At 41.2% G+C, this 24,170-nt stretch overlaps 1 protein-coding gene and 1 pseudogene across 1 annotated transcript in view; one reads left to right on the top strand and one right to left on the bottom strand.

Annotated features, from left to right (window-relative positions):
- Positions 1-3,598: 3,598 nt before the first annotated feature.
- The window catches only part of LOC126545939 (coiled-coil domain-containing protein 125-like), a 324,642-nt gene continuing 304,070 nt past the window's right edge, over positions 3,599-24,170 (bottom strand). Inside the window, exon 7 of the mRNA XM_072286061.1 lies at positions 3,599-3,751. Within this exon, the coding sequence (XP_072142162.1) occupies positions 3,742-3,751 (10 nt within the window). The 3' untranslated portion in view covers positions 3,599-3,741. The remainder of the gene's footprint in view (positions 3,752-24,170) is intronic.
- LOC126546394 (U2 spliceosomal RNA) lies at positions 18,031-18,212 on the top strand (annotated as a pseudogene).

Here is a 24,170-nt window from a genome sequence, read left to right on the forward strand (position 1 = left end):
GCTTCAGGAAGAGATACTTTACAATGGATCACATCCATGTCATCAATCAGGTTATCGCGAAATCTGCAGAGTACAATAAGCTTCTCTATGTGGCTTATATAGATTACGAAAAGGCATTTGATTCAGTAGAGATACCAGCAATCGTAGAGGCACTACGTAATCAAGGAGTACAGAACGCTTACTTAAAAAGCTTGGAAAATATCGCTACATGCGTGTGGTTTTTGTTTGTTTGAACGAGGCGCGTAGGCGCCATCACTCCAGAAAAGAGGAGGAAGAACGAACTGGGCTCGCGCTGTGAATGTAACCGGTCAGCGCTGCAACCGTTGTTGTAAATATAATCTGTAAATAGTTTCTCGTCTTACTGACTCGTCCTTCGCGTAAGGATATCTACAGAGGTTCTACAGCTACCTTAATTCTACACAAGAAAAGCAGGGAGATACCTATAGAGAAAGGGGTCAGACAGGGAGACACAATTTCTCCAAAGCTATTCACTGCGTGCTTAGAATTCAAGCTATTAAACTGGGAAGGCTTAGGAGTGAAGATCGACGGCAAATAGCAACCATCGGTTTGCCGATGACATTGTTCTATTCAACAACAATGCAGACGAGTTACAACAAATGATTGGCGACCTTAACAAAGAGAGTGTAAGAGTGGGGTTGAATAATAATATGCAGAAGATAAAGATAAATAGCCGGGCCAAGGAACAAGAGATCAGGATCGCCAGTCGGCCACTAGAGACTGTGAAGGAGTACGTTTACCTTGGTCAATCAATCACAGGGAACCCTGATCATGAGAAGGAAATTCACAGAAGAATAGAAATAGGTTGGATCGCAGACGGCAGACATTGCCAGCTCCTGACTGGAAGCTTACCATTATTATTGAAAAGTAAGGTGTGCAATCAGTGCATTTTGCCAGTGCTGACATATGGGGCAGAGACTTCAGAGCAAGTTAAGGACCGCGCAAAGAGCGATCGAACGAAGATTGCTAGGCATAACGTTGAGAGAGAAAGAGAGCGGTTTGGATCAGAGAGCAAACGGGCATAGAGGATATTCTAATTGACATCAAGAGGAAAAAATGTAGCTGGGCAGGTCATGTAATGCGCCGGTTAGATGACCGTTGGACCATTAGGGTTACAGAATGGGTACCAAGAGAAGGGAAACGCAATCGAGGACGACAAAACACTAGATGGAGCGATGAAATTAGGAAATTCGTGGGCGCTAGTTGGAATCGGTTGGCGCAGGACAGGGGTAATTGGAGATCGCAGGGAGAGGCCTTCGTCCTGCAGTGGACAAAGAACAGGCTGATGATGATGATGATGATGGAGGTGGTGGGCCCCCCCCCCCCCTCCGAAAAAAAATCCTGGGTACGTAAAGCCTGGGTGGGGTGGTGAGCATGGTGGTAAGGAGTGAAAAGGCGGTGGCCTGAGAGAATCCCCGTGAAAAACTGCACACTTTCCTTCAGGAGATCTGCAAGAGGGCGTGTGATGGTAGCCAAATTTTTAACAAAGCAGCAGAAGTAAGAGCAAAGGCCCACAAAACTCCGACATCTTTTGCGGACCATCGAACAGGGAACTCTTCCGCGACGCGAATTTTCTCTGAGTCTGGTTGGATGCCAGTCGCATTGACGACATATCCAAGAACAGTAATCTCAAAATGACCAAAGTTACATTTCTTGGAGTTGAGCTGTAGACCGGCCTTGCGAAAGACGGCAAGTACAGCTGAAAGACGCTCATTGTGTGTGCTGAATGAGGGCGAGAACACCATAACATCATCTAGGTAGCAGACACAAGTCGACCACTTGAATCCTTGGAGTAATGAGTCCATCATACGCTCAAAGTTAGTCGGAGTGTTGCATAGCCCGAAAGGCATAACATGTTACGGTGGGAAAAGAGGACAAGGTCGTCGATGGTGAAGACAACGAAGTGGCAACAGCCTCTCGGGATTCTCGGCTGCTGTTTATATGCACCTTGTAAATACACCGTGTAAATAGTTTCATACCTGTGACATTTTGGTGGAAATGCGGGGTACGCATCTTTGCCACGGAGCTCTGCAGCGGACGTCTCGCCCAGCCTGCGACCGTGCTTTCAGTGGAAGGCAGCGCATCTGCAGCAGCAGTGCCAACTACACATACCCAGTACGTTGCTCTACCTCAGCCGCAAGACCCCGGCAAGTTCACCGGCCTCGGTGGTGTAGACGTAGAAGAATGGTTGAAGATGCATGGGCGCGTCAGCAAGGTGAACAGGTGGGATCCGACCATAATGCTGGCCAATGTCGTGTTCTACCTTTACGGAACACTGCGAACGTGGTTTTACACACACGAGGAAGAGCTAACCAGCTGGGACTTGTTCAAAGAAAAGCTGTCCGAAGTTTTTGGTAATCCGACCGGGCGACAACTAGCTGCCAAGCAACAACTCGCCACGTGTGCCTAAACTGCTGCCGAGTCGTATGTCTCCCACGTTCAGGATGTCCTAGCTCTAGCATAAAATCGACCTTGTCCTCTTTTCCCACTGTAACAATATTACATTGACAAGTCTGAGCTCCAAAAGAAAACAAGCAAACTACTGGCAAAATGAGGTGTGCATGACTAGTTTGGGACCTGCCATGATCACTGTATTATGGAAACAGTCTTAGAGAGCCTAAATTAAATTGAAAGAGACATATTGACCATGAAGCACAAGCTAGCAGGAGTTGGTGCTAGAGTATTCAAGATGTCCGAGTTATTGAAAAGGCTTCACGAGCCAGAGCACTAGCTAGCCTCCATTCTAGTTTTGTGTAAAACCAAGGATCTCGACAAACCTAATTGCAACAACTTAGTCATTCCAGGCATTAGTGAAGTATCGAATGAGACCGGCTGTTCAGATGTTAGTCTTTTTTGCTAAAATGTTTGGGTGTCTGTTCAATTTCTACTTTTGAGCCCATGAAAGGGCAAATATTTTCCAAACAAATTATCTGCTTTGGGGGCATTTCTACCTCTTGTGGAATTCGGCTTGCTGGATAATTTAACTAATTTCATTGGTCCCTTCAGCGTCGAATCAATGGAAGTCAACTGCATTTTTTTTAGTGCATCACAAAAAAATTGCAATGTGGCTTGTCCACAGCCACTGACAGGCTTATTTAATCGCCATTGCTATCCTGGAGCTACACACAACCAAGTCGTGTGACCATATCGTGCTACCATTTTGTTTTGTTCACACAACCAAGTCGTGTGACCATATCGTGCAACCATTTTGTTTTGTTCACACAACAGCCATCATGTCACCATTTACGAGCCTTATTCTCTTGAAATACTGGTGGAAAATAACTTTGAGTCATTGTCATTAACTCGAATATGTTGAGCTGAATGTTGACACTGCTGTCATGCCAAACGGCATTTAAATCATTACAATTGGAAACTTTTTGAAAAGTGATCAAAAAGGCTTGAAGCGTGTCAAACTTGGCAGCTGCTTAGCTTCAAGATTTCACTACTTTTCAATGTTTCCCCTCCTTGAATTTTGTGTCAGATGTTCTGTATGAACCCTGCCTGCTGTTTGCTTTCTCAATGCTACAATACATACGTGTAAATGCCAAAGAAAGTAGAAAGAGGAAAGCCCCTGGCACAGTTCTGTTGATAAACCACTTTATTTGAACAATCTGAAAGAGCTAAGTAACATTTTCTCAGTGCAAATGCATAGCTGTATTTGGCAGACCTCTTGAAGATTGAAGCAGCAGCTACTCTTTCATGGCACCTTAAAGTGGTGGGTTTTCATTCCTCACTGGACAAAGAAAGGAAAGAAGAGTGAAATTTTGCAAAAAATAATCACTGTACAACATGAATGCAAGGATATGCTTTAGACTAATGACAGCATATGGTATCCGTCACCAAATAATTTGCATGCCATCATGAAATACCGTATTTATTCAATTACAATATGGTCACGATTACAAGGTAAGGGCACAGTTGGGGGACCCAGGAACAAAACTTAAGTATGCACACTAATATACGGCGATATAGAGTAGCCAACGAATTATTTAGACATGGCGTGTATCGCCTGAAATACTGTTACTAACCCAGCCAAAGTGCAATATAGTAACCACAAAATGGGGGAGAAGGGAGCCTCAGGACTTGGGAGTGCGAGATTTTGCCTTTAGGTGTGGCTTCACGGCAGCGCAAATTCTGCCTTAAGGTGTAGCTTCACGGCAGCGCTGTGGCAAAGCTACACTATAAGGCGACATTCGCACTGCCGTGAAGCTACACAAATAATGAAAAGCAAAATTCATATAAGCCGGGCGGAAACTTCAAAGCTAAGGATTCTAGGGGGAAACCTCGCCTTATATTCAAATAAATACGGCATAGAAATGCCTGTTGGTCCGTGGGCATAAATGCCTGCCCCATGAAATGAACTTATATGGCATTCATAACATGGAACGTTTCTCTATCCGCCACCCGAGAACGCGCTCTGTAGCGGTCAGGCTCCGCCGAGAGATATGCAGTAGTGCAACAGAAATGCAAGTGTTTGCAAGCTATATTACAAAATAAAAATATTCTTTTGTTCCTGGTCAAAACAACCTTACTCAGTGCAATATTGGTGCAATTTATCTTATGTTTCTATACAAAATAGATCCTGTTTACACAGTGTGCTTCTACTTACATTCACTATCGCAGTGCTGCATATAAAACAAGTTGTTTTTTCAATGGCCAAACATATATCAGGGTCACTATAGAATTTAAAGAAATAAAAAGGCATATGAATGAACTAGTTGGTAATTCATAATGAGGTGACAGCACAACACGCTGACAAGGGCTGCACACAAGCACAGTCTGATACAATGTTTGCATCTATGCCTGTCCCTTGTCGGTTTTGTGCTGTATCGCTTTCTTGGATAACTTTGTCAAGCCGAATGTGCACATGTTCAGCTTGTTCAAGTCACACATTCTTCCAAGTTGTTCCCTAAAAACAAATTTTGTCCATGGTAAAGAAAGCACAGGAGATATAACTATGCTTTTTATTGTAATGTAAAATAATAATGAAAGGGTATTTACTTCAGGTTGTGAGGCTGAGCTTGCATGGTTATACAATTTTAGAGCTGTTTATAATGCTTTCAGTATAGGATGGTTAGGCAGTTTTATTGAAACCTTGCATTTTGAAGAAAAGCCTTTTCTCAACAAATTAAGCAGTTTTGTGTAAAACAAAAATTAGCAATATCTGTTTCTGAAGCTGAGAAAATACCAATAATAATTCAGCAAGATTAAATATGTGCAGATCTTTCGTTCATTAGGAAGAATATGGAACTTAAAAGGTTATCCCACGGTTTCACAGGCAAATTTAATGGCATCAAGTACTCACATGTTAACTGGAAATGTCATTTGCATGCTACCTGCATATACAAGTAGATTTATTGGTTATAAATATTAATGCCATTAACAATGTAATGATTTTTGATAACTCGACCTTTTAACCCCCTAAATTATTGCAGAAAAAACAAATTTCCTGAAAATTTTTTTAGTTGGAATTCTTTTTCTCTCATTGTGATCCTTAACATACATTTCTCAATTCGTTTTTGGTTAGGAATAACACAAAAATTACAGAAAAGGGCAGCTTTCCCTCATTGCCAACAGTAAGTTGTCTTTGGCAATGGGAGCAGCGCAGAATTGGGCTCAACAAGTGACTCTTCATTGGCAATATTGGTACAACTTCCATGGTGCATAGAGCACCGGATTGAGGGTTAAAGGGCTAAGTGATCAAACGCATGCCTGCGTAACTTGCTCCTGATGCTTTACTTTCAGTGGCATGCTTCGATGACAAAAAAAAAAAAAAAAAGAAAACCGTTACGGTTCAAAGTAGCGCTCTAAAAGTCATTATTTGCACTGTCTCCATTTTGACACCTTCAGAACTACAGGCACCATTCTGCTTCAACTTGGGGCTCTACACATTTTGCAAGCATGCTTCCAGGCACAATAAAGAACGTTTTGGAGAAAGGAAACTCTCTTTGAAGTGTACTTACTAATGCCGTTTTGTGACATTGCTTGCAGTTTTAGCCAATAAAAGCAATTTTTTTTAAAATTCCAATTTCAAGCTTGCTACACTGACCTCATGTGTGACACTATTATACCTTCCAGTTTATACAATTTTGTAGTGAAATTCCCGATATTTAGAGCTTCTTTACAGTTTTTGTCACTACAAGTATTCTATATTTGATTTCACAGTTTAAAGCATAATTAATTTAAAATGTATACCATGTGTCCCACACAACCTGTGCCGAAGCTTAAAAGAAGTGCCACATAGCTGGTCAGAACCAAGGTAATGTTTGCTGTTGCTTGGAGTAAGTCAAAAAATTTTTTTTGTATATTGGCTAATTACTTAATTCATTAATTACTCAACTTCATAAAATATTCACAGCAAGAGTGTCAATGAGAAAATTGTAGACCATCCTGAAAAATCTACAATCCAGCTTTCTGCTGCAAATATATGCTACATAATATAAGTTTTTTTCCAAGCCTGAAAGAAAGCCTGCAAAACACGAAAGTGCAATGCAACTAGTCGTGTGGCACTTTCCACTGGCTTCTTTCGTTGGTCCTGTCAGGGTAGAATTAATAGAAGTCAGCTGCATATGGGGCAGATAATTCTAGCAGTGACTGAAGGGCACACATGCTGGATCACTCTATCTCACAGAATAAAGTCCTAATTTTTTTAAGAGCACTGAATATTTAAGTAATAGAAGTGTTTACTATATTTCCCAAAATTTTAGCATTTGTTAGCTACGACTGAAGTATATTCAAATTCTGAGGTTGGTTGGCTGGTCTGCAATGTTACGTATACACATGTGGTCACGCTCTAAAAGTAATGGCAATAAGAAATGTACCTTAGCCATTTATGCCATTAATTGGAGCTAAGTGCAACACAGGTATTAATGTGACCTGACCTGGCACACTAGAGCTAAAATACTGTGAATTATGTGCAAGACCAAAATCACCTCATGCAATCAAGCTACACAGGAGCACAACCACAGCTCATACTCTTTTTGACTGTTGGACTAGTGCAAGGCTTCTGTCAAGAGTATGGAAACACTGACAAAACGAAATGCAGGTACGAAGCAAAATGGCACAACTTTTGTGTCTGCATAAGAGGATTAAACACACCATAATGAAAATTAAATGTGCAGCAGATGAAGCAGCACAGGACACGTCAACAAACTAAGACGTGCACTTCCCTACTAAAGATTGCAAAGCCATCATTGATATGCTGTTCTAGATTAACAGCTTTCCTACCTGCTGTGGAAAGACACTCTGGACATATCTTTTTCGTTATGTAAACTAACAAAATGCAGAAAAATGATAAACAATGGAAAAAAGCTGAATTTACACTAGTTGATGTCACCATATGCAAAATATACAGGCAATTCTACCACATAAAAAAGCTTTTGAAGGGACTGACAACCACCTGTTATGATGCCTATTTTCTTGTATGTAACAAAGTTTTGAGTGCCCAATCCTGCTGCAGTAATGCTGAAAACATATTGGAACACTTCTCTTTAATGGTAATTTTTAGGTCCAATCATTATTATGTACCACTGGAAACAGCGGCAAGCACAATAGTAATTGTATGCTGCTGAGGGAGAAGCCAAGTGTAGCCTGCCCAAAAGAAACTAATTTTTTTATCAAAGCAATCCATGCGGTTCATGCGTCCCAAGTTGTTTGGTTATTACTGTCAGCATGCTTTCGTATTTTCTGTCGGACTGTTCAGGCTATTTCCAAATCAATGATTTGAAAATGAAACATCACACGCTATTACTTCCGATGGTAACAAGCGGTAGGAAATGCCAATAGTGCTCTTCTAGCAGTGCTTGGTGCACCTTCACAACAGCCCCATTTTGTATCCCAAAGGGAGACAACAGAACATGGGGAGATTCACTCACTAACATACAAAAGCACCCATGCACACCACCGTGCAAAGAGGAATGCCACAGTGCTGAAGGTCCACTCGTCGCCATGAGAGCAGCACTGATTGCAAATTTGAACAGTGCTTGCATCGCTAAATACATGAAAAGAAAGAAAGTGCAAATGCCTATGACCTATATCGACATTATTAAATATAAGTATGTTACAGTTAATGACAGCTGCCTTATGTGTATCAACACTTTGTTAATTTGGTCACATGCTGGGACTGCAATGCAGGTTCAGAGCTTGACAGTCAAGTGCTGTGGCATGCAGCTTTTGGCAACTCTCAGTGCATATTAAAAAAAATTTTTTGCAACTAGTACTTAAACTGCAAACATCCTGTTGAATTCTCCCCATATAAGAACATTCGTATCTTACACCAAGATCTTATGACACATTTTAGTTGGTTGTCAGTCCCACTAAAATGGTGGAGCGCAAAACACATTAAAAAACGCCTAAACAAAGAAACATGAACTTTATGCACTCTTCTCTCAATGAATGTGTCTCCCTTAATTAAAAAAAATGCATACAACAAAAGCTTGGGATCTTGAATGGAGAAGTAGTATTGTATTCCTCCAGCATCACCTCAGATTCATTTAGTTATACTGCTTTAGCTCTCATTTTTTCTTTTACAATATCTAGGCATGCCTTGCAACATAGAGCTACTTTCCCATTCAAATTTTCTGCCCATTTTCCAAGACAATGTACATGGTAAATTTTAGAACATGCTCCACAGTTTATTGTTTTGCCTACTGTTGTCTCTGCTGGCTGCCTGCAGAGACAATGCAAATTGTATGTGGTATTTCTTTGTCGCACATGAACAGTTAAGGTATTTGTTACTGGGAAATCATCTATGGTTCCTTTTTGTAGACATTTAAGCAAGTGGCTCCGTAACATGGACTGATTAATATTTAATTGTGATGGGTCTTTTCCTGATGCTATGTAATACATATTAGCTATGGCAAACAAACCGCAGTCAAGTGTGGTGCCCTGATTCTGTGCCGGTTTCGTCAAGAAAGTTATGGTTGGAGATGGTGATTTTAAAATATGACAAACCTGTTTAATGGCATCAGGAGGAGTGTCTTGATCTATGGAATCATAGACAAAGATTGCATCTTGGGAAGCGCCTATGTTGGTAACTGTAAGCCAATGATCTGGATTCCGAACATGCAAAATTTGAACAAACATACCAGTGACCTGAGAGAAACGTAGCCTTTGGCCTAATAGAACATCTTGGAAACCTCGCGCATTGGGAAACTTTCTTTTTGTTAGATACTGGGCAATGTTAATTACACTATCCGACAGTGAGCCACCTCGAATCAGAGCATTTAAGTCGTCTTCAGTAAGTGAATAACTTTTGTAAATTTGCAACATGTCAGCTTTGATAGTAGCAAGGGTTATTCTGCTCTGCTGTGGTTGGAACGCACGCTTGACAGCTTTTACCTTTTTAGGGCGCCCTCTTCTCGCCTTAACCACAGGAATAATAAGCTTTGTATTCACTGTTTTGCCTACTACATTAGCAGGGCTCGCTTGAACGGTAGGCTGTGTTTGGTTAATTTTTGTTTGCAATGTTACAGGAACTTGATTTTGTGTGAATGTGTTCAAATTTCTGAAAAATGCCTCACATGAAGCTCGCTTTTCCATTAATTCCTGAGTGCTGCAATTTGCCAGGACGTTCGCTACAGCTTTTGACATATTACAAAGTGTCTCATAGGCATAACAGTACTTTTGCTGAGGAGTGTCTAGTTTAATGGAGGGTAATGGTTGAACGCTGCTTGTTACTTTAGATCCTGTGCTCGAAGTCGTGCAGCTATGGTCAAGAAAATGTTCCTTACGCCACCTCTGTGGAATGCAGGCTTTATCAAACAATTCCCTTCCCGAAAATGAGCGAGCTGCCATAATATGTGCACATGGCAAGCCATACTGACCATGGAAAGTGCATGTACAGCTGTCGAAGCTTTGTGCTACATTGTACTCCTTGCTTCCTAATGCGACAGAATATGAATTACTGCTTTGGCTAACCTGGTAATTTGCTGTCTTTAGTTTTTCATACTGTTCAAGTATTTTATCTTTGGCCTCGACAGTGCAGCTATGAGACAGTTCCATCTGAAATTCGTCTATGCAAGTTACATTAAGGTTAAGTTTAATTTCTTTTAGTTGGGCAAACTCCAGAGATATGCTGTCATTATTAACATAGTTAACCAGTTCTGCTACAGCTTCAACTAAATGCAACGATGGTTTAAGAAAACTTTTCAGCTTCTGATTATGACTTTCAATGCGGTTATTTGTGTTATTACCTAAAGTTGGAAGTTCTTTCCTGTAAGCATGCACCCACATCTGTCTACACGAATGCCACTGTTGCATGTAGTATGCGAGAAAGTCTTTGGGAGCAATTTGCATTAGGTGTGGCAGCTTATCATAGTACTCCTGTAGAGTTTGAGAATAGACTAGTTCTTTCAAAATTGGAAGAAGTAGTTTGCGTTGAGCCTTTGCCTTCTCATCAACATTTCTATGGAAACAATTCAGCACATGCCATGTGCACAGCAATATTGTACTATTTGGAAGGAGAGAAATTAAAATGCGAAGCTCATTCATGTCTTTGTCTATCATTACTACTTTGCAGGCTGCTATAACAAATGGGTTAAAGTCTACAAATTTCTCAAACATGGGCCGAACAACTGCTGTAGTTTCATTCCGCACAAATGCGTAGCAAACACATCTTCCATGACCACGACCATCTTCGACAAGAATTGAGTACAAGACATAATTTTCCCTGTTAACTTTTTAAGTGCCATCAACAAATATTACCTCAGGATACTTTTCAAACATTTCACGCATGTGGCTAGTTTGAATTAAGATAAACTGGAGGTTGTTTTCATTATTCTTTTCATAGTGAATAAGCCAGTCGGGATTCTTCTCAATTAAGCTTTCTATTTGATGAATCAACATTTCACCATGTGCCTCTTGAGTTCGAATAGGAATAGAATATTCCATTTTATAGTTGTAGACATCTTTCGTTGTTAATGTCTTTCCTGTTTTCTGCCTAACCAAGTTCTTAAAATCTTTTGGAGCGACATTGCACTTGACTAGGTCATACAGTTCTGCCTTCTCTGTACTGCTTAGAAGCCTTTTCTGAGGATAGATGTTATACAGATCAAGGCTATAGTTATGTTTGTCTTTTAGCTGGCTTATTCTGTAGTGCAATGCTGGTTCTTTACAAAGGACAAGTGAAAGAGACATTTCGCAGTTAGTGCTATTATAGCTCTGGTTAGGGCGCTTTCCAATTCCCCGCTGCCTAGCAGGACTGCCATGAATACACCGATAAGTGATTCTGAGAAATTCATAATCTTTACTGTCTGCTGCAAAGGGGTTCTTATTTGACCTGCTCACAGAAACTACATGTTTCCCTTCCTTGCACCAGGCATCAAAGTATTCCTTAAAAGAAACAAAATTGTCAAATGTGCCGTTTAAAAAAATTCTTTTTGCTCCTGCTCCAAGTAGTACATCAGAATTACTTGCGCATGTCTTGACAGAAGCTGCGGCATCAGAGCTGGCAACACTGCAGCCTGGCATCAAGGCTGCCGAATGTTTACTTAGACCTGCATTGAGCACAGCCTGAACAGAACTGTCAGTCGTAATGCCACATTTCTGTATGGAGACAGCCTTATCACTGTCGGAACTAGATTTAGAAGACAAAGCTAACTGACGACGTCTGTACCGCTTTCCAGCATTGGACTTGGCCCTTTCTGAAGTACAAATAGCTCTATCAGGCATACTTTTACGGCTTTTGCAGCCAGCAACCTCGACCACAACACCACACAAGACAGCTGCAAAGTCTACTGTAGTGGCCTGCAAACAGCTTTGCTGCTGCTTGCTGGTCAAACAGCTGTCATGGGCACTGTTGTGTGAGGTTGTGGCTTGCCCTTGCATGTTTGCACCTGAGGCTGCAATAGAAGCGGGTATACTGAATTGCTGCTTTGCCCGCCTTACTACTGCAGGCAAAGATGCAACTCGCTGCAAGGGCTTGGCAGCTGTGTCAGCAAGTACTCTGCGCCGCCTGCTTGGCCGGTGCCTTGTCTTTGCTTGCACAGTGCCGCAGCCTTTCTGCGGTTCCTCCTTGATGTCACCAGAGTCAACTCACCACCATGGGAATTGTGTCCTGCCTCAGCCACGCTCTCTGTGGATAAGTGGGGAGAAGGACTTGCCTGTATGACTCCTCCCATGACCCTGGAACAAGTGGTGCTAGCACCTCGGCTGAGGCTCACTGGCTTAGCAGAAGGAACATGGCCTTGAAGCCTCACCTCAGCCTTTCCCCTTCTCGGTACCCTTGAACCATGGGTCATGGGTGAAGGCAGGCTGTCCCAGGTGCACCAGATCTTGCTGCCCTTGCGGCGAACGCGAACACCGCCAACGAGAGCAAAGCCAGGACCCTGAAGGGCACAAGGAAGCTGGTCGGTGTTGCACGCCTGCAAGGAAGCACGGCTGGTCACCTGCGCCGGTGTTCTTGGCTTCACCCAAGATGGCTTGCTTGCTGCAGGAGAAATAAAGTTAGCTTCAAGGGGAGGAAAGTCGGCACTGCTGAAGGCAGGTGCTGCAGGTGGTTCTGCCCAGCCACTCCAGGAAGATGGCGACTGCCTTTCCTTGTAGTTGTGCAGGATTCGGCCCCTCTCCACAGTGGCAGCCAGGATGCGGGCCTCCCTGTAGAAGTAGTCTGCCAACAGCCGGTTTCCGTGGCGGCTCGGGTGCACACCATCCCTGGCAAGGCAGCTTGCCCAATCTTCAACCAAGCCACCCATGAAGTGGATGTCCTGCTCCTGACACAGCTCCTGCAGCGCAGCGTTCACCTCTTTGTACCTTTCGTTCATGCGGCGTAACTTAGGCGACTGTGCTTCGCGCATGCGGTACTCATTCTGCCCGCGAGGGAGAATGGCAGAAAACGCAACCTGCGCCATGGGATTGCTTGCAATTATGTCACGAGCTAAGCGACGCTACTTGTCTATGTACACGTCCACAGGTTCAACAGTGTTGTTAGTGCCGACGTGCACAATGACAACGTCAAAGCTTCCTAGCCTGTTGACAATCATTGGAAGCAAGTGCTCAATCTTTGCTCCCCTGTGCGCGCTGACCTCAACAGCCAGGTCACGACGTGACGGGAAATACTGACCGACGTATTTCACCATCGAATCGCCAACCAACAAAGCTCGAGTCATGATGACCAGGAGAGCACAAGCAAGCTATTCAAGACTTATCAGTCAACACGGAATGCTACTCACTAAGCAAAAATTATCTAAGATCAATAAAAACCTGAAAGAAATGCGGCCAGAAGTGCGTTAAATCTAAAACTAGAACGTTTCGCATCAAAAAACCGCTGCTACACTGAACATCTGACAACAGAAAAACACAGCAAATATGACTTAAATACTGAAAGGAGGTTGCACAAAACTACACTAAGAATTACAAAAAGAACCGTATAATAGTGGTTCAACAGAAGAAAACGAGATGTTTCACGATTGCGTTGACGTCGTCGAGGAGGACAGGATGACCAACAGCCTAGCTCGCTCAACGATCACTGCACTATACGTGAAAACGCAACTTTAGGGTAACATCATGGCATAGCGAAAGTAGAGCAATCCGCTAGGGTCACGCGACCTTGACGTCAATAATCACTTGCAATATGAACGCGTAAGCTGTCAAAAATATTTTCAACGTCACCGCATGCGACGCAAGTACATTTATCTTAATTATGAATTTATGTATGAGAATGCATCACTCTACCGTTCTCGTGCGCAACAGTGTCGCAGCGCAACCCAACAACATTGCGCGCGCGCGTGTCGCGTTAGCGCCGAGCGCGCGCGTCATGAAGCGCGTACCTGTCAGCACTGTTGCAGCTTAGAAGATGAAACTCATGACCACAAATAACTAAATTTGCGAATTCCCCGCCCTGCAAAATCGACGGTGTGCGAATGACTAACCAGATTCTATGTACAAGTATACGTTTCGAACTGCGTTTATTGTTTTCACTTTTTCTCTGTTATTAAATGTTTTTCATCATGTTATATGTCTTATGTTACGTGTCCATTTTTTTCTTTTCGCGCTCCCTTCATGCCTTCTACATAGAAACTCGCGGTTTTGGCGGTAGTTCGTCTTCACCCTGGCCATGTTGTATCGTGGTGATTCGATGATCAATACCACGAAGAATTACCATGAGCATATGATGGTGCAGGCGGCCAAGCAAATTTCGCGATGACACTGAAGCGCCGAACGTTTAATTGGGCTGCTGGAAAAATATTAAAGAATTAACATCAGGAATTCACGTACAGTGCACACAAAGGAAGGAGTCATGCCGCCGTAGAATTTCCTTTCGCAAACTTTCCGTTTTCCCTTCATTTGGAGCTTCAAACCTCGGGTTCAGCCACATGGATGTTTCCGCCGCCACCGAATACTTCATTATTAATTAAACCAAGCGAATAACTTGTCCTGTCAAGTTTGTTTTATTCTTGGGTTTTCTTCCATGAGTGCATGACCATGTCCTACTTGTATTGCCCCTTTAGATGGAGCTGTTGTGGCTGCAACAGCTGACTCAGACGTTGTTTTTGATGTATTGATTTGTGTTCGTTGAATAAATCATATAATAATAATCTTTATTTGCACTGTACAGTGCGCAGGCGAGTGGCAATGATCAGATTTGCCGCTTCTTTTTCACCGGTTTGTGTTTTTATCCTGCCATATCTGTCCTGCCTCATTGACGACTTGCTGAAAGTAATAAGTTGTCCCATGTCCTGGAATTTTGGACATTCCCCGTGCGACCATCTTTCCAACTTCACCGCTGTGTACCAGTGTAACTAAATGGGCAGCATATGAAAAGAAATTCAGAAGGCGGCCCAAATTCCAACTTTCCTTTAGCAACATTGAGAGGGCACGCGCCGTTTTATTAACATGCGCATTTATGGCACTTGGTCCTAACATCTTTGCTGCATTATAGCAGTGTTTTGATTAGGATTAAAGTACTTGTTGAAATTCTGGCGTTCTTTTGAGATACCATTTTTAATATTGCAGCCAACTGAGTTACGCTAGTCCATTGCGGTGGAGTTCAAGAGATGGTCGCAGGGGCGATGTTCAAAATTCTTGGCTATGTTCAGCCCAATTTCTTTCCTGACTTTTCGAACTCTAGCTGTGTCTAGCCCTGCGATCCGTTTTCTGGATTCTGTATCATGTTAGTGAACTGTGCATACGCCCCCTGCCTCGCGTCTCGGCGAGGGTCATATATGCGTTCCATAATGAGCAAATAGGCTTTAGTAGGCTTTACTGTAAAACAGTCCTGTAATACAGAGAAGCATACAGAGTGCATTGCGGTGAAGGTAGGTGAGAATTTGCGCAAGTACTAAGCGTTAACAGCGTGTATATTTAGTACGTTCGGGCTGCGCCTCCAGGACACCAAAAGGGCAACGGTGACGCCACAGCTGGAACCTGGATTGGTCTGTGGGTTCAGGGCTCGCCGAAATGCCAACCTACGGTTCCACCTTTGATCTTTCCGCTGGCCCTTCCGTGCTTGGTATAAAGATCCTTCGCCGCCCACTTTATTTTAATAGATGCTCTCCTGAGGTCTCCGTTTGCCGGTATTTATATTTCTCTCACGCCAACTTCACTGTAATACATTTATGTACTGAGGTGAAACTTACTAAAGCGCATTGGTCATTACGGGACTCATATATAAGGCCCTTGCGGACTATGTATCACCGCTTCGTTTCCAAGGGGATGCCATTAGAGATCATAATCACGGGTGACACATCGCTTCCTTGGCTTTGTTGACGGGCACGACAAATCGTTTTTTTTTTTTTTTTTTTTTTTTTGCGTCTAGAACGTTATGCGCAGCAAACGCCCACTCCGTTGGCGACGCGGAAGCACTCATGCAAGGAAAACGGTGTAGTAGAGATGTTACGAGATACGCGGAGGGCAACAAATTTTCATGAACCCTAGCTTAGCGTTACATGACTGCGCTGGCCACTGTCGTTGGTGCAAGTAAGCACCTAGCACACTATGCAAAGCAGCCGGTCACCTTCTGATTGCAAAGTCAGTGAAAGAGGTAAAGAATGTTTGTATTATAAATTTGAGCCACAAATGGGCTCTGCCTATGTCCCACGACTGTTTTTAATGAAAAAATAACTTCCTTCTTGATATGTACACCTGTTCATCCCATTACAACAACAGGTTTTCGACTATAGGCATCTCTATATGCCTCAATCCCTACTGTCATTTTAGTGCTCCCACTAGAAATATAATTTCAACAGAAAATTATCTGACACCTTTTGACTTGGAGTTTAGTACTGTGCCTGGGGTATAGCTTCGACAAAATGCACAAAAAAAAATAATTTTAAAATTTTATCAGCCCTAATGGTGTCCCATACATTTGTGTACTGTGCTCTCAAAAGTTTGTTATTGTTCTTCTCCACTCGAAAGCACTTGTGCTGATAGTACTGTTTGTCAGTTGGAGGATGTCTCATCACCTGCTTTGAAGCCTCTCTTACAATATTCTGATACACTAGTTAAGTTCTACTCTGTTAATGAGATAAAAATGAAAGTGTAGGCTTTGGATGGTAACATTTTCCATTTAGCAATGAAGTATAAATGATGTCCAGAACATGCCTCTTGGGTAATGCATCAGTGAATTATTGAGGCAGCACTTCTTACAATTCACAGATTAAGTCATGGAATGCTTTGCATGCAATGCAAGGTCAAAAATTGTGGCTAGAAATCAGTGCACACTTTAGCAGTATGCTGAGCTGGGCTAGTTAGTGCATGCTGAAGGGAATTGAACAGTGCAATAGACGAGACATATTTGCATATGACAGCACTGTGCCTATTGTTTACACTATATGTCCAGTCTTTTGTGCTGTTTCATTTACTTCAATGTGTAGACCTTCACTACAATAATAATGCTATCTCATTAAATTTGGGCCGTTAGTAACATTGTGAACAAATGCACTATGCATTTCTTGTTATTAATGTGTGTGTATGCGTGTACTTGCATGCATGCGTGTGTACTTTGTGGTTGTTACAAGTCTCTTTGATTACTATTAAAATTGGGAGATTACAGACAAACTAATTTTTGCTAACCAACCTTTATAGGAGTGGCAGACATCAGAAGTTGTACTACCTAACTAAATTAAGTCATTAATAACTAAATTTAAGCAGTTATGTTAGGAGGCATGTTAACATGAAAGTGTAGATTTGAATATGTTCGGTAGTTGAGGAATAACCATTGCTGGAACTTCTGTGCCTTATTAAACACACTACTTTCTTGAAATAAGCTCAAAATTTGAAACAAAATACATTGCTCTTCCAATGAGCAGTTTTCATTACACCATTTTCTGTCAGCACATAAACATATTAACTGGAAGACTTTGCAAAACTTTGATAATTATTTAACCTATTGGCAATTATTCCACAAATTCTGACGTCCACTGCTGCTATGTAGCTTGGCCTGCAAAAATTATAATTTGACTCAAATCTCCTATTTCTCATAACGTGAAACAGACATAGCAGAAGCACACAAGATGAGTGTGTGTGTCAACGTGTGCATATTATAGAAAACTTAACACTACGTATACAGGGTGTTCTTTTTTAGCTGCACCAATTTTTTTTTTAATTTCATGTGGTAGATAGCACAATTCTAACCCTTGATCTAAACTACTTGATAAAGTGGGCATTACTTCTACAAGAAATAAGAATGCCTGACTGAATAATTAACTTTATTCTAATTAACTTCTTGTTTGTTACTTTATGGCACCCATTTCAATTGACAAATTGTAGCTGGTGAGATTGCAATGCGTATCCACTTGGAACACATTATCAGGACTAGCCCAGTTTCGAGATATGAATTTTCAAATGTCCAATGAAATGCATTGATGTTCCAGTTACCTTCGTGCGTCAATGCATAGAACAGTTTTTATAAGTAAGTGGAACAAAAGTGAATTTTTACGGCAAGTTTGATGCCACATATCTCGAAACTGGTGCCATCCTCAGAATTTGTTCCCAAGCAGATATGCCTTTCAAACTCACTGGTTACATTTCGTAGATTTGGAATGCCCACAAAGAGAGGGTGGTGCAAACGTAGACATGGCCAGCAAGGGTCAAAGTGCAGTGTCTGTTCTTATCAGCTTAATATCTGATATGGGTTCTATTTGGACCCAAGCTATTAAACTTATTTTTGCAACTTGCCGGAGTGCTTGAAGCCTGCTTCACCAATACTTTTGTGCAATATTTTTGTGTGTACCTTAATGTGGCAAATATGCTGCAGTGAGGGTTGTCAACGCATGTGTGAATGTACCACTGTTTGAGCATAGGAAAAATAGAAGTAAGAATATTGGGCCTCTCAAATTAGCAAATTAGTTAAAAGACCAGGAGAATAATTTAAAGATACATTTAGAGACGTGTATCTGCCTTAAATACTGCATCTTTAAGATCAACATCGTCATCATCAACCTGTTTTATGTCCACTGCAGGACGAAGGCCTCTCCCTGTGATCTCCAATTACCCCTGTCCTGCGCCAACCGATTTCAACTAGCGCCCGCAAATTTCCTAATTTCATCGCTTCACCTAGTCTTTTGTTGTCCTCGATTGCATTTTTCTTCTCTTGGTACCCATTTTGTAACCCTAATGGTCCACCGGTTATCTAACCTATGCATTGCATGGCCTGCCCAGCTCCATTTCTTTCTCTTAATGTCGATTAGAATATCAGCCGTTTGCTCTCTGATCCAAACCGCTCTCTTTCTTTCTCCCCTTTAACGTTACGCCTAACATTCTTCGTTCTATCACTCTTTGCATGGTCCTTAACTTTTTTCCCAATCAAGCTTCTTTGTCAGTGTCCAAGTTTCTGCCCCACATGTCAGCACCGGTAAAATGCGCTGATTGTACACCTTTCTTTTCAATGACAATGGTAAGCTCCCAGTCAGGAGCTCACGATGTCTGCCGTATGTGATCCAACCTATTTTTATTCTTCTGTGAATTTCCTTTTCATGGTCAGGGTTCCCTGTGATTAATTGACCTAGGTAAACGTACTCCTTCACAGACTGTAGAGGACAAATGGCGATCCTGAACTCTTGTTCCTTTGCCCGGCTATTTATCATTATCTTTGTCTTCTGCACATTAATCTTCAACCCCACTCTTACACTCTCTGTTAAGGTCCTCAATCATTTGTTGTAACTCGTCTGCATTGTTGCTGAATAGAGCAATGTCATCGGCAAACCGAAGGTAGCTGAGATATTCGCCATCGTTCTTTACTCCTAAGCCTTCCCAGTTTAATAGCTTGAATACTTCTTCTAAGCATGCAGTGAATAGCATTGGAGAAATTGTGTCTCCCTGTCTGACCCCGTTCTTTATAGGTATCTTCCTACATGTGTAGAATTAAGGTAGCTCTGGAATCTGAATTTTCCCAGGTACATAAGCGGTCTGTACTCCTTGATTGCGTAGTGCATCTATGACTGCTGGTATCTCTAGTGAATCAAATGCCTTTTCGTAATCTATGAAAGCCATATAGAGAGGCTTACTGTACTCTGTGGATTTCTCGATTACCTGATTAATGACACGGATGTGATCCATTGTAGAGTATTCCTTCCTGAAGCCAGCCTGTTACCTTAGTTGAATGAAGTCCAGTATTTCCCTTATTCTATTGGAGATAATTTTGGTGAATATTTTATATAATACTGGGAGTAAGCTAATGGGCCTATAATTTTTCAGTTATTTAATGTCTCCCTTTTTGTGGATTAGTATAATGCTTGCATTCTTCCAGTTTTCTGGGACCCTTGCGATCGATAGACACTTCGTATAAAGAGCCGCCAGTTTTTCAAGCATTACGTCTCCTCCATGTTTGATTAAATAGGTTGTTATTCCATCTTCTCCTGCCACTCTTCCTCGTTTCATGTCTTGCAAGGCCCTTCTGACCTCATCGCTAGTTATAGGAGGAGTTCCTGTATCCTGTTCATTACTGTTTCTAATTGAGGTATCCTGACTCCTCTGGGTATTGTACAGGTCAGTATAGAATTCTTCCGCTGCTTTTACTATATCTTCGAGATTTTTGATGATATTTGATGATACCCTGCTTATCTTTTAATAGTTATATAACTAATATTAATATTATACTATATATAATATTAATGGTTATATTTTAAAACAAAATATAGCATAACCTTGAAAATTGCCATGCATAAAACCACACTTAACAGATTATTCAAATGTATGGTGATATTCATTTCTCGCATTCTTTGCCACTTGCTTAGCAACTGCACAATTCCTTTTTTGATAAATCTTGGAGAAGTTTACTGGAAGAAACATATAAATCCACTTAAATGTCCTCAGATGTTGAGAAATTTTTCATGTTGACGAAGTGGCCTAAGGGTACCGTATGTGAGGAGAGAGGGACTGTCAAGCAACACATCCCACTCAAGCACAAGCTATCTTCCCTCAGATATTGTGGGATCTGGCATTGTCATGATGAAAAGCAATGCTTTTAATTTAAGAACTCTGCCCTTCTCTCCTAGATTGTTGTGCATAACTGATTGAATAAGCAACAGTTTTTTGCATAAATTGACTATTACATTGTTTTCAGTAAAGGATTTCTTGGGGAAAGGTTTGTGGTCATTGTTTTTACACAGCTGGCCACTTATGGGAGGCAGTGATAAAGGTTGCAGTCACTGAACTTTTGTAGAACTGAAATGTGTTGTTGGTTAATATATGCAGCTTTTTAGAAATGGTCATGAGTTCAGACATTTATAGATTGAATAGACTATCCACATACTAAGCACTTGGATGGTAGTTCTCATTACTTTTCTTAATTTTGTTAGAACTACCAGAGGTTATCTTGCCACTTCTTTGTTTGTGGTCTTCAAAAGTAAAGCGAAATGAGTGAAAAAAATTTAATGTAGCAGGCAAGCAAAACCTTTCAGTTGGAATGTTATTCCAAATGTCAGAAAAATATTTTGAATGAATCTCTGTGAGTGAACATCTGAATTGCTTCATGCTTATGCAATCCGTAAGGAGTCATTTTCTTAGAGTGTAAAAGAATTAAGATGAGTTGGAGCACACTTTTGCAGAAGCAGTGTCCCCTTGTTTTTAGTGGTGTGTGGATGTTTCAGATCACAAATATTGAATTGAATAGTATTTGCTGTTTGATTTGTATTTGATTTATGAATTGATTATTAAAAATTATGGAATAATAATTTATTTTGATTATGTAAAGAATAACATTTATTGTGGCCTCAAAGAAGAGAAGGGGTAGGAACTGAGGACTATTCTGAATAAGTCTGCTGAAGGGAAGCTGTGGTTGCTATACATGAGCGCTAGTTCTTGAGCAAACACAGGGGTCAGAGGTGTTTGATTTTGGCAAAACAATTTATTATTTGGCCACTTGCATGATGTATCAATCATTTTAAAACAATGTGCAGTGCTTTAGTATTACACTTTTCTCCTTGAACAAACTCAACATTTTCCATGGCTCCAGATGTGCTATTCCAAATTTCTTTTCTTCATTACTGTCATTGCCATGGCATACCACGATAACTAAAAGTAGTTGTTTCTCATTTATGCGCTCCTCAGTTGACTGGACATCTATTTTGCAAACAGCATAATATGCATTTATATGTGCCTGTAAACAAGCCAAGTAAATAATGCCAACACACTTCATTTTTTACAACTAACACTCTACACTTACTTTATATTTCAGCAACTTTAGAAATTCTAAATTTGATTCAGTATTTGGAGGTTGCTTTCCTCAAACATATGTAGATGCAGTAAGAAAATTTCATTATTTGAGCACCCCTACTTCTTTTCTGAAATGACACTATTAAATTATTTTAATCTCCATTGAGGGAGGGAGATAAAAAAAATAGGAGGGGCTGTTACATCACTTTTTGTGAAGTCAGACAATGCCATTTGGTCATGCAGCCCAAGCAACTTCTCCATCTTTGTAGGTGCTGTCAGAACACCCATGTATGTTTTCTGTTTCTATGCTACTGTGCACCAGCTTTGCGAGTCTGAGTGCATCACCTCTGTGGCCACAAAGCTCAGTATGAGCAACTGTGATGTATTTTAAGGTTACCTTATAAAGAAATGGAAACTACCCAGTTTTGCTGCACTTTGCATGCATAGTACTACGATACTGTGTAACTTGACAACAGATAGCTTCTTTTGTGTGCACAAAGAACTTGGAAGTGTGATAATTCCCACAATAATTTCATTATTTTTAGTATGCAATATTTTACCCAACTTTGTCATTGGCCATTGGTGTTTGCAGGTGTGCTACACATTTTAAATGTGGTACTATTAAAAAATAGGCTGAAACCTATTTATGGATGGTGCTGCATGTTAATTAAAAATTTTACCTGGTAAGAGGGAGTGCAGAACTTAAATCTGTTTATTGAAAAAATGTTTGAGTTCAACACAAGGTTTAGTAGATTTACATGGTAACAACTTGTGAATGGGGTGGGGACGTGGCCATAGCAATTGTTCTGTCTCTAAAGTGCTACCTAGACAAGAATAGATACATGGTAATTGAACAAGGATTCTCGCTGAAGCCATCGTTTTGACAAAGGGACTTGTCTTCATAAGGCCAGCAACTGCTACAGATGAACAGGTCACTTTTGTGAGTATATATATAATGAAAGTTTACAAGAAGTTCCAGGCATGAAATAAGATGGAAATTATTTGCGTTATGTTGGCTTATTTTGAGGAGATAACCTTATTTGGTATTTACAAAATGTCATTGTTAACACAAACTTAGCATTTGTAGCCATTTTCATGGCTACTATACTGAACTGTACCCCCTTCAGTCACGAATGATGGTATTCTGCCAGGACATTTTTGGAGCTTGCAGGTATGAATGTTTCAGGTGTCCAGAGTTCGAAAAAAAAAATTCCCCTCTCTAGGAATATTATTTTGCAAAGTCAATCGCGTCCTCATATGGAGACATCGTGACTCAATACTTTCTATCGCAAGTTCACTATGCCACTTTAAAGGAAGAAGGGGCATTATCTATTCAGGGTTGTGCGAGTGGTGCATCGACTGGTTGACAGGTTGTGATACTTGAAGAAGTGATCCTGAGCTGCGATGCACAGAAAAACATCGCATTTCCGGCAGTGGCCCCGGTTTCTACCACACACTTCTCATACTTGCTTTGCTAAGGAAACGGCAACTGGACTTACTGGGGCCAGTGGTCCTTTGCATCCTACCTCACACAATCGCATCATGTTTAGAGCAAGGATGGTGACTCAAAATGAGCTATTCAGGTTGGACATTAAAAGAAAATGCTAAATTGCAGCACTGACAAAATTCTCAAATACAAAAACAGAAAACAGTCTGTACTGCTTCTGCAGGTCAACTTCGCCCAAACAAAATTCTGTTGTTCTGGGACCAAACTAGGAATCTCTCGTATCTGGACAACCATTCGAGGAAGCGACATAATTGCCAGACTGACGTTGTTCGTTTCATGGTCCGGAAATGTGAGCATTTACCACCTTCATGACGAAACAGTGCGTACGACGATTTGTGCATTTAAAAAATGCCACCACTTAAAACTAAAAGGAACACTGAAAAACACAGTTTAATTCTTCGACGGTGAACTAGATTGCCCAAGAAGTCCAAAAAGTGTCGGTGGTTTTAAGTTTTCGCACAGTGGCTATGGTTCGCCGGCGTGGTAAAAAAGATTGAGTGAGTCACAGTGTCTCCGAATGGAGACTCGGATGAAAACAGGATCAAAACTATTCAGTAATAGAACTATGAGTATTGTGCAACTGTTTTTCATTAAAAGTAGCTCTTTCTTCACATAAAACAGGGTTTTTAACCGTTCTGAATGTTTGAGGCTGCTGCAAAAGAGAAATTTGAGCAGCGACAAACCAGAGCTTCCGTAAAACATGGAGTCGTCCGTCTTCAAACATCTTTTTCTCTAGTAGTGTTTCGTCGCTTCATCAGATGGCGTTCATTGCATTTATGTATGCTTCCCATATTATCCCCACCAGTGTGCAGTGTCACTCCTTCGCTTTTTGATGAAAAACGCAACATAGAAAGTCGTATCTTCATATGGAGACACCGTGACTGAAAGGGGTACCGTACCCATAACAGCCATGTAACCATGATTGGATGTAGTAGCGAACAGGAAATGGACGTTCAATGTGTAACTATTGATCAGGTTTGAAGGGCTTCGCAAGATAAGTCCAAGGAAAATGTGGCAGGAGAAGATGAAATAACAGTTGATTTGATAAAACATG

Source organism: Dermacentor andersoni, chromosome 1 (assembly GCF_023375885.2).
Source record: "Dermacentor andersoni chromosome 1, qqDerAnde1_hic_scaffold, whole genome shotgun sequence".
NCBI classification, from domain to species: Eukaryota; Metazoa; Arthropoda; class Arachnida; order Ixodida; family Ixodidae; genus Dermacentor; species Dermacentor andersoni.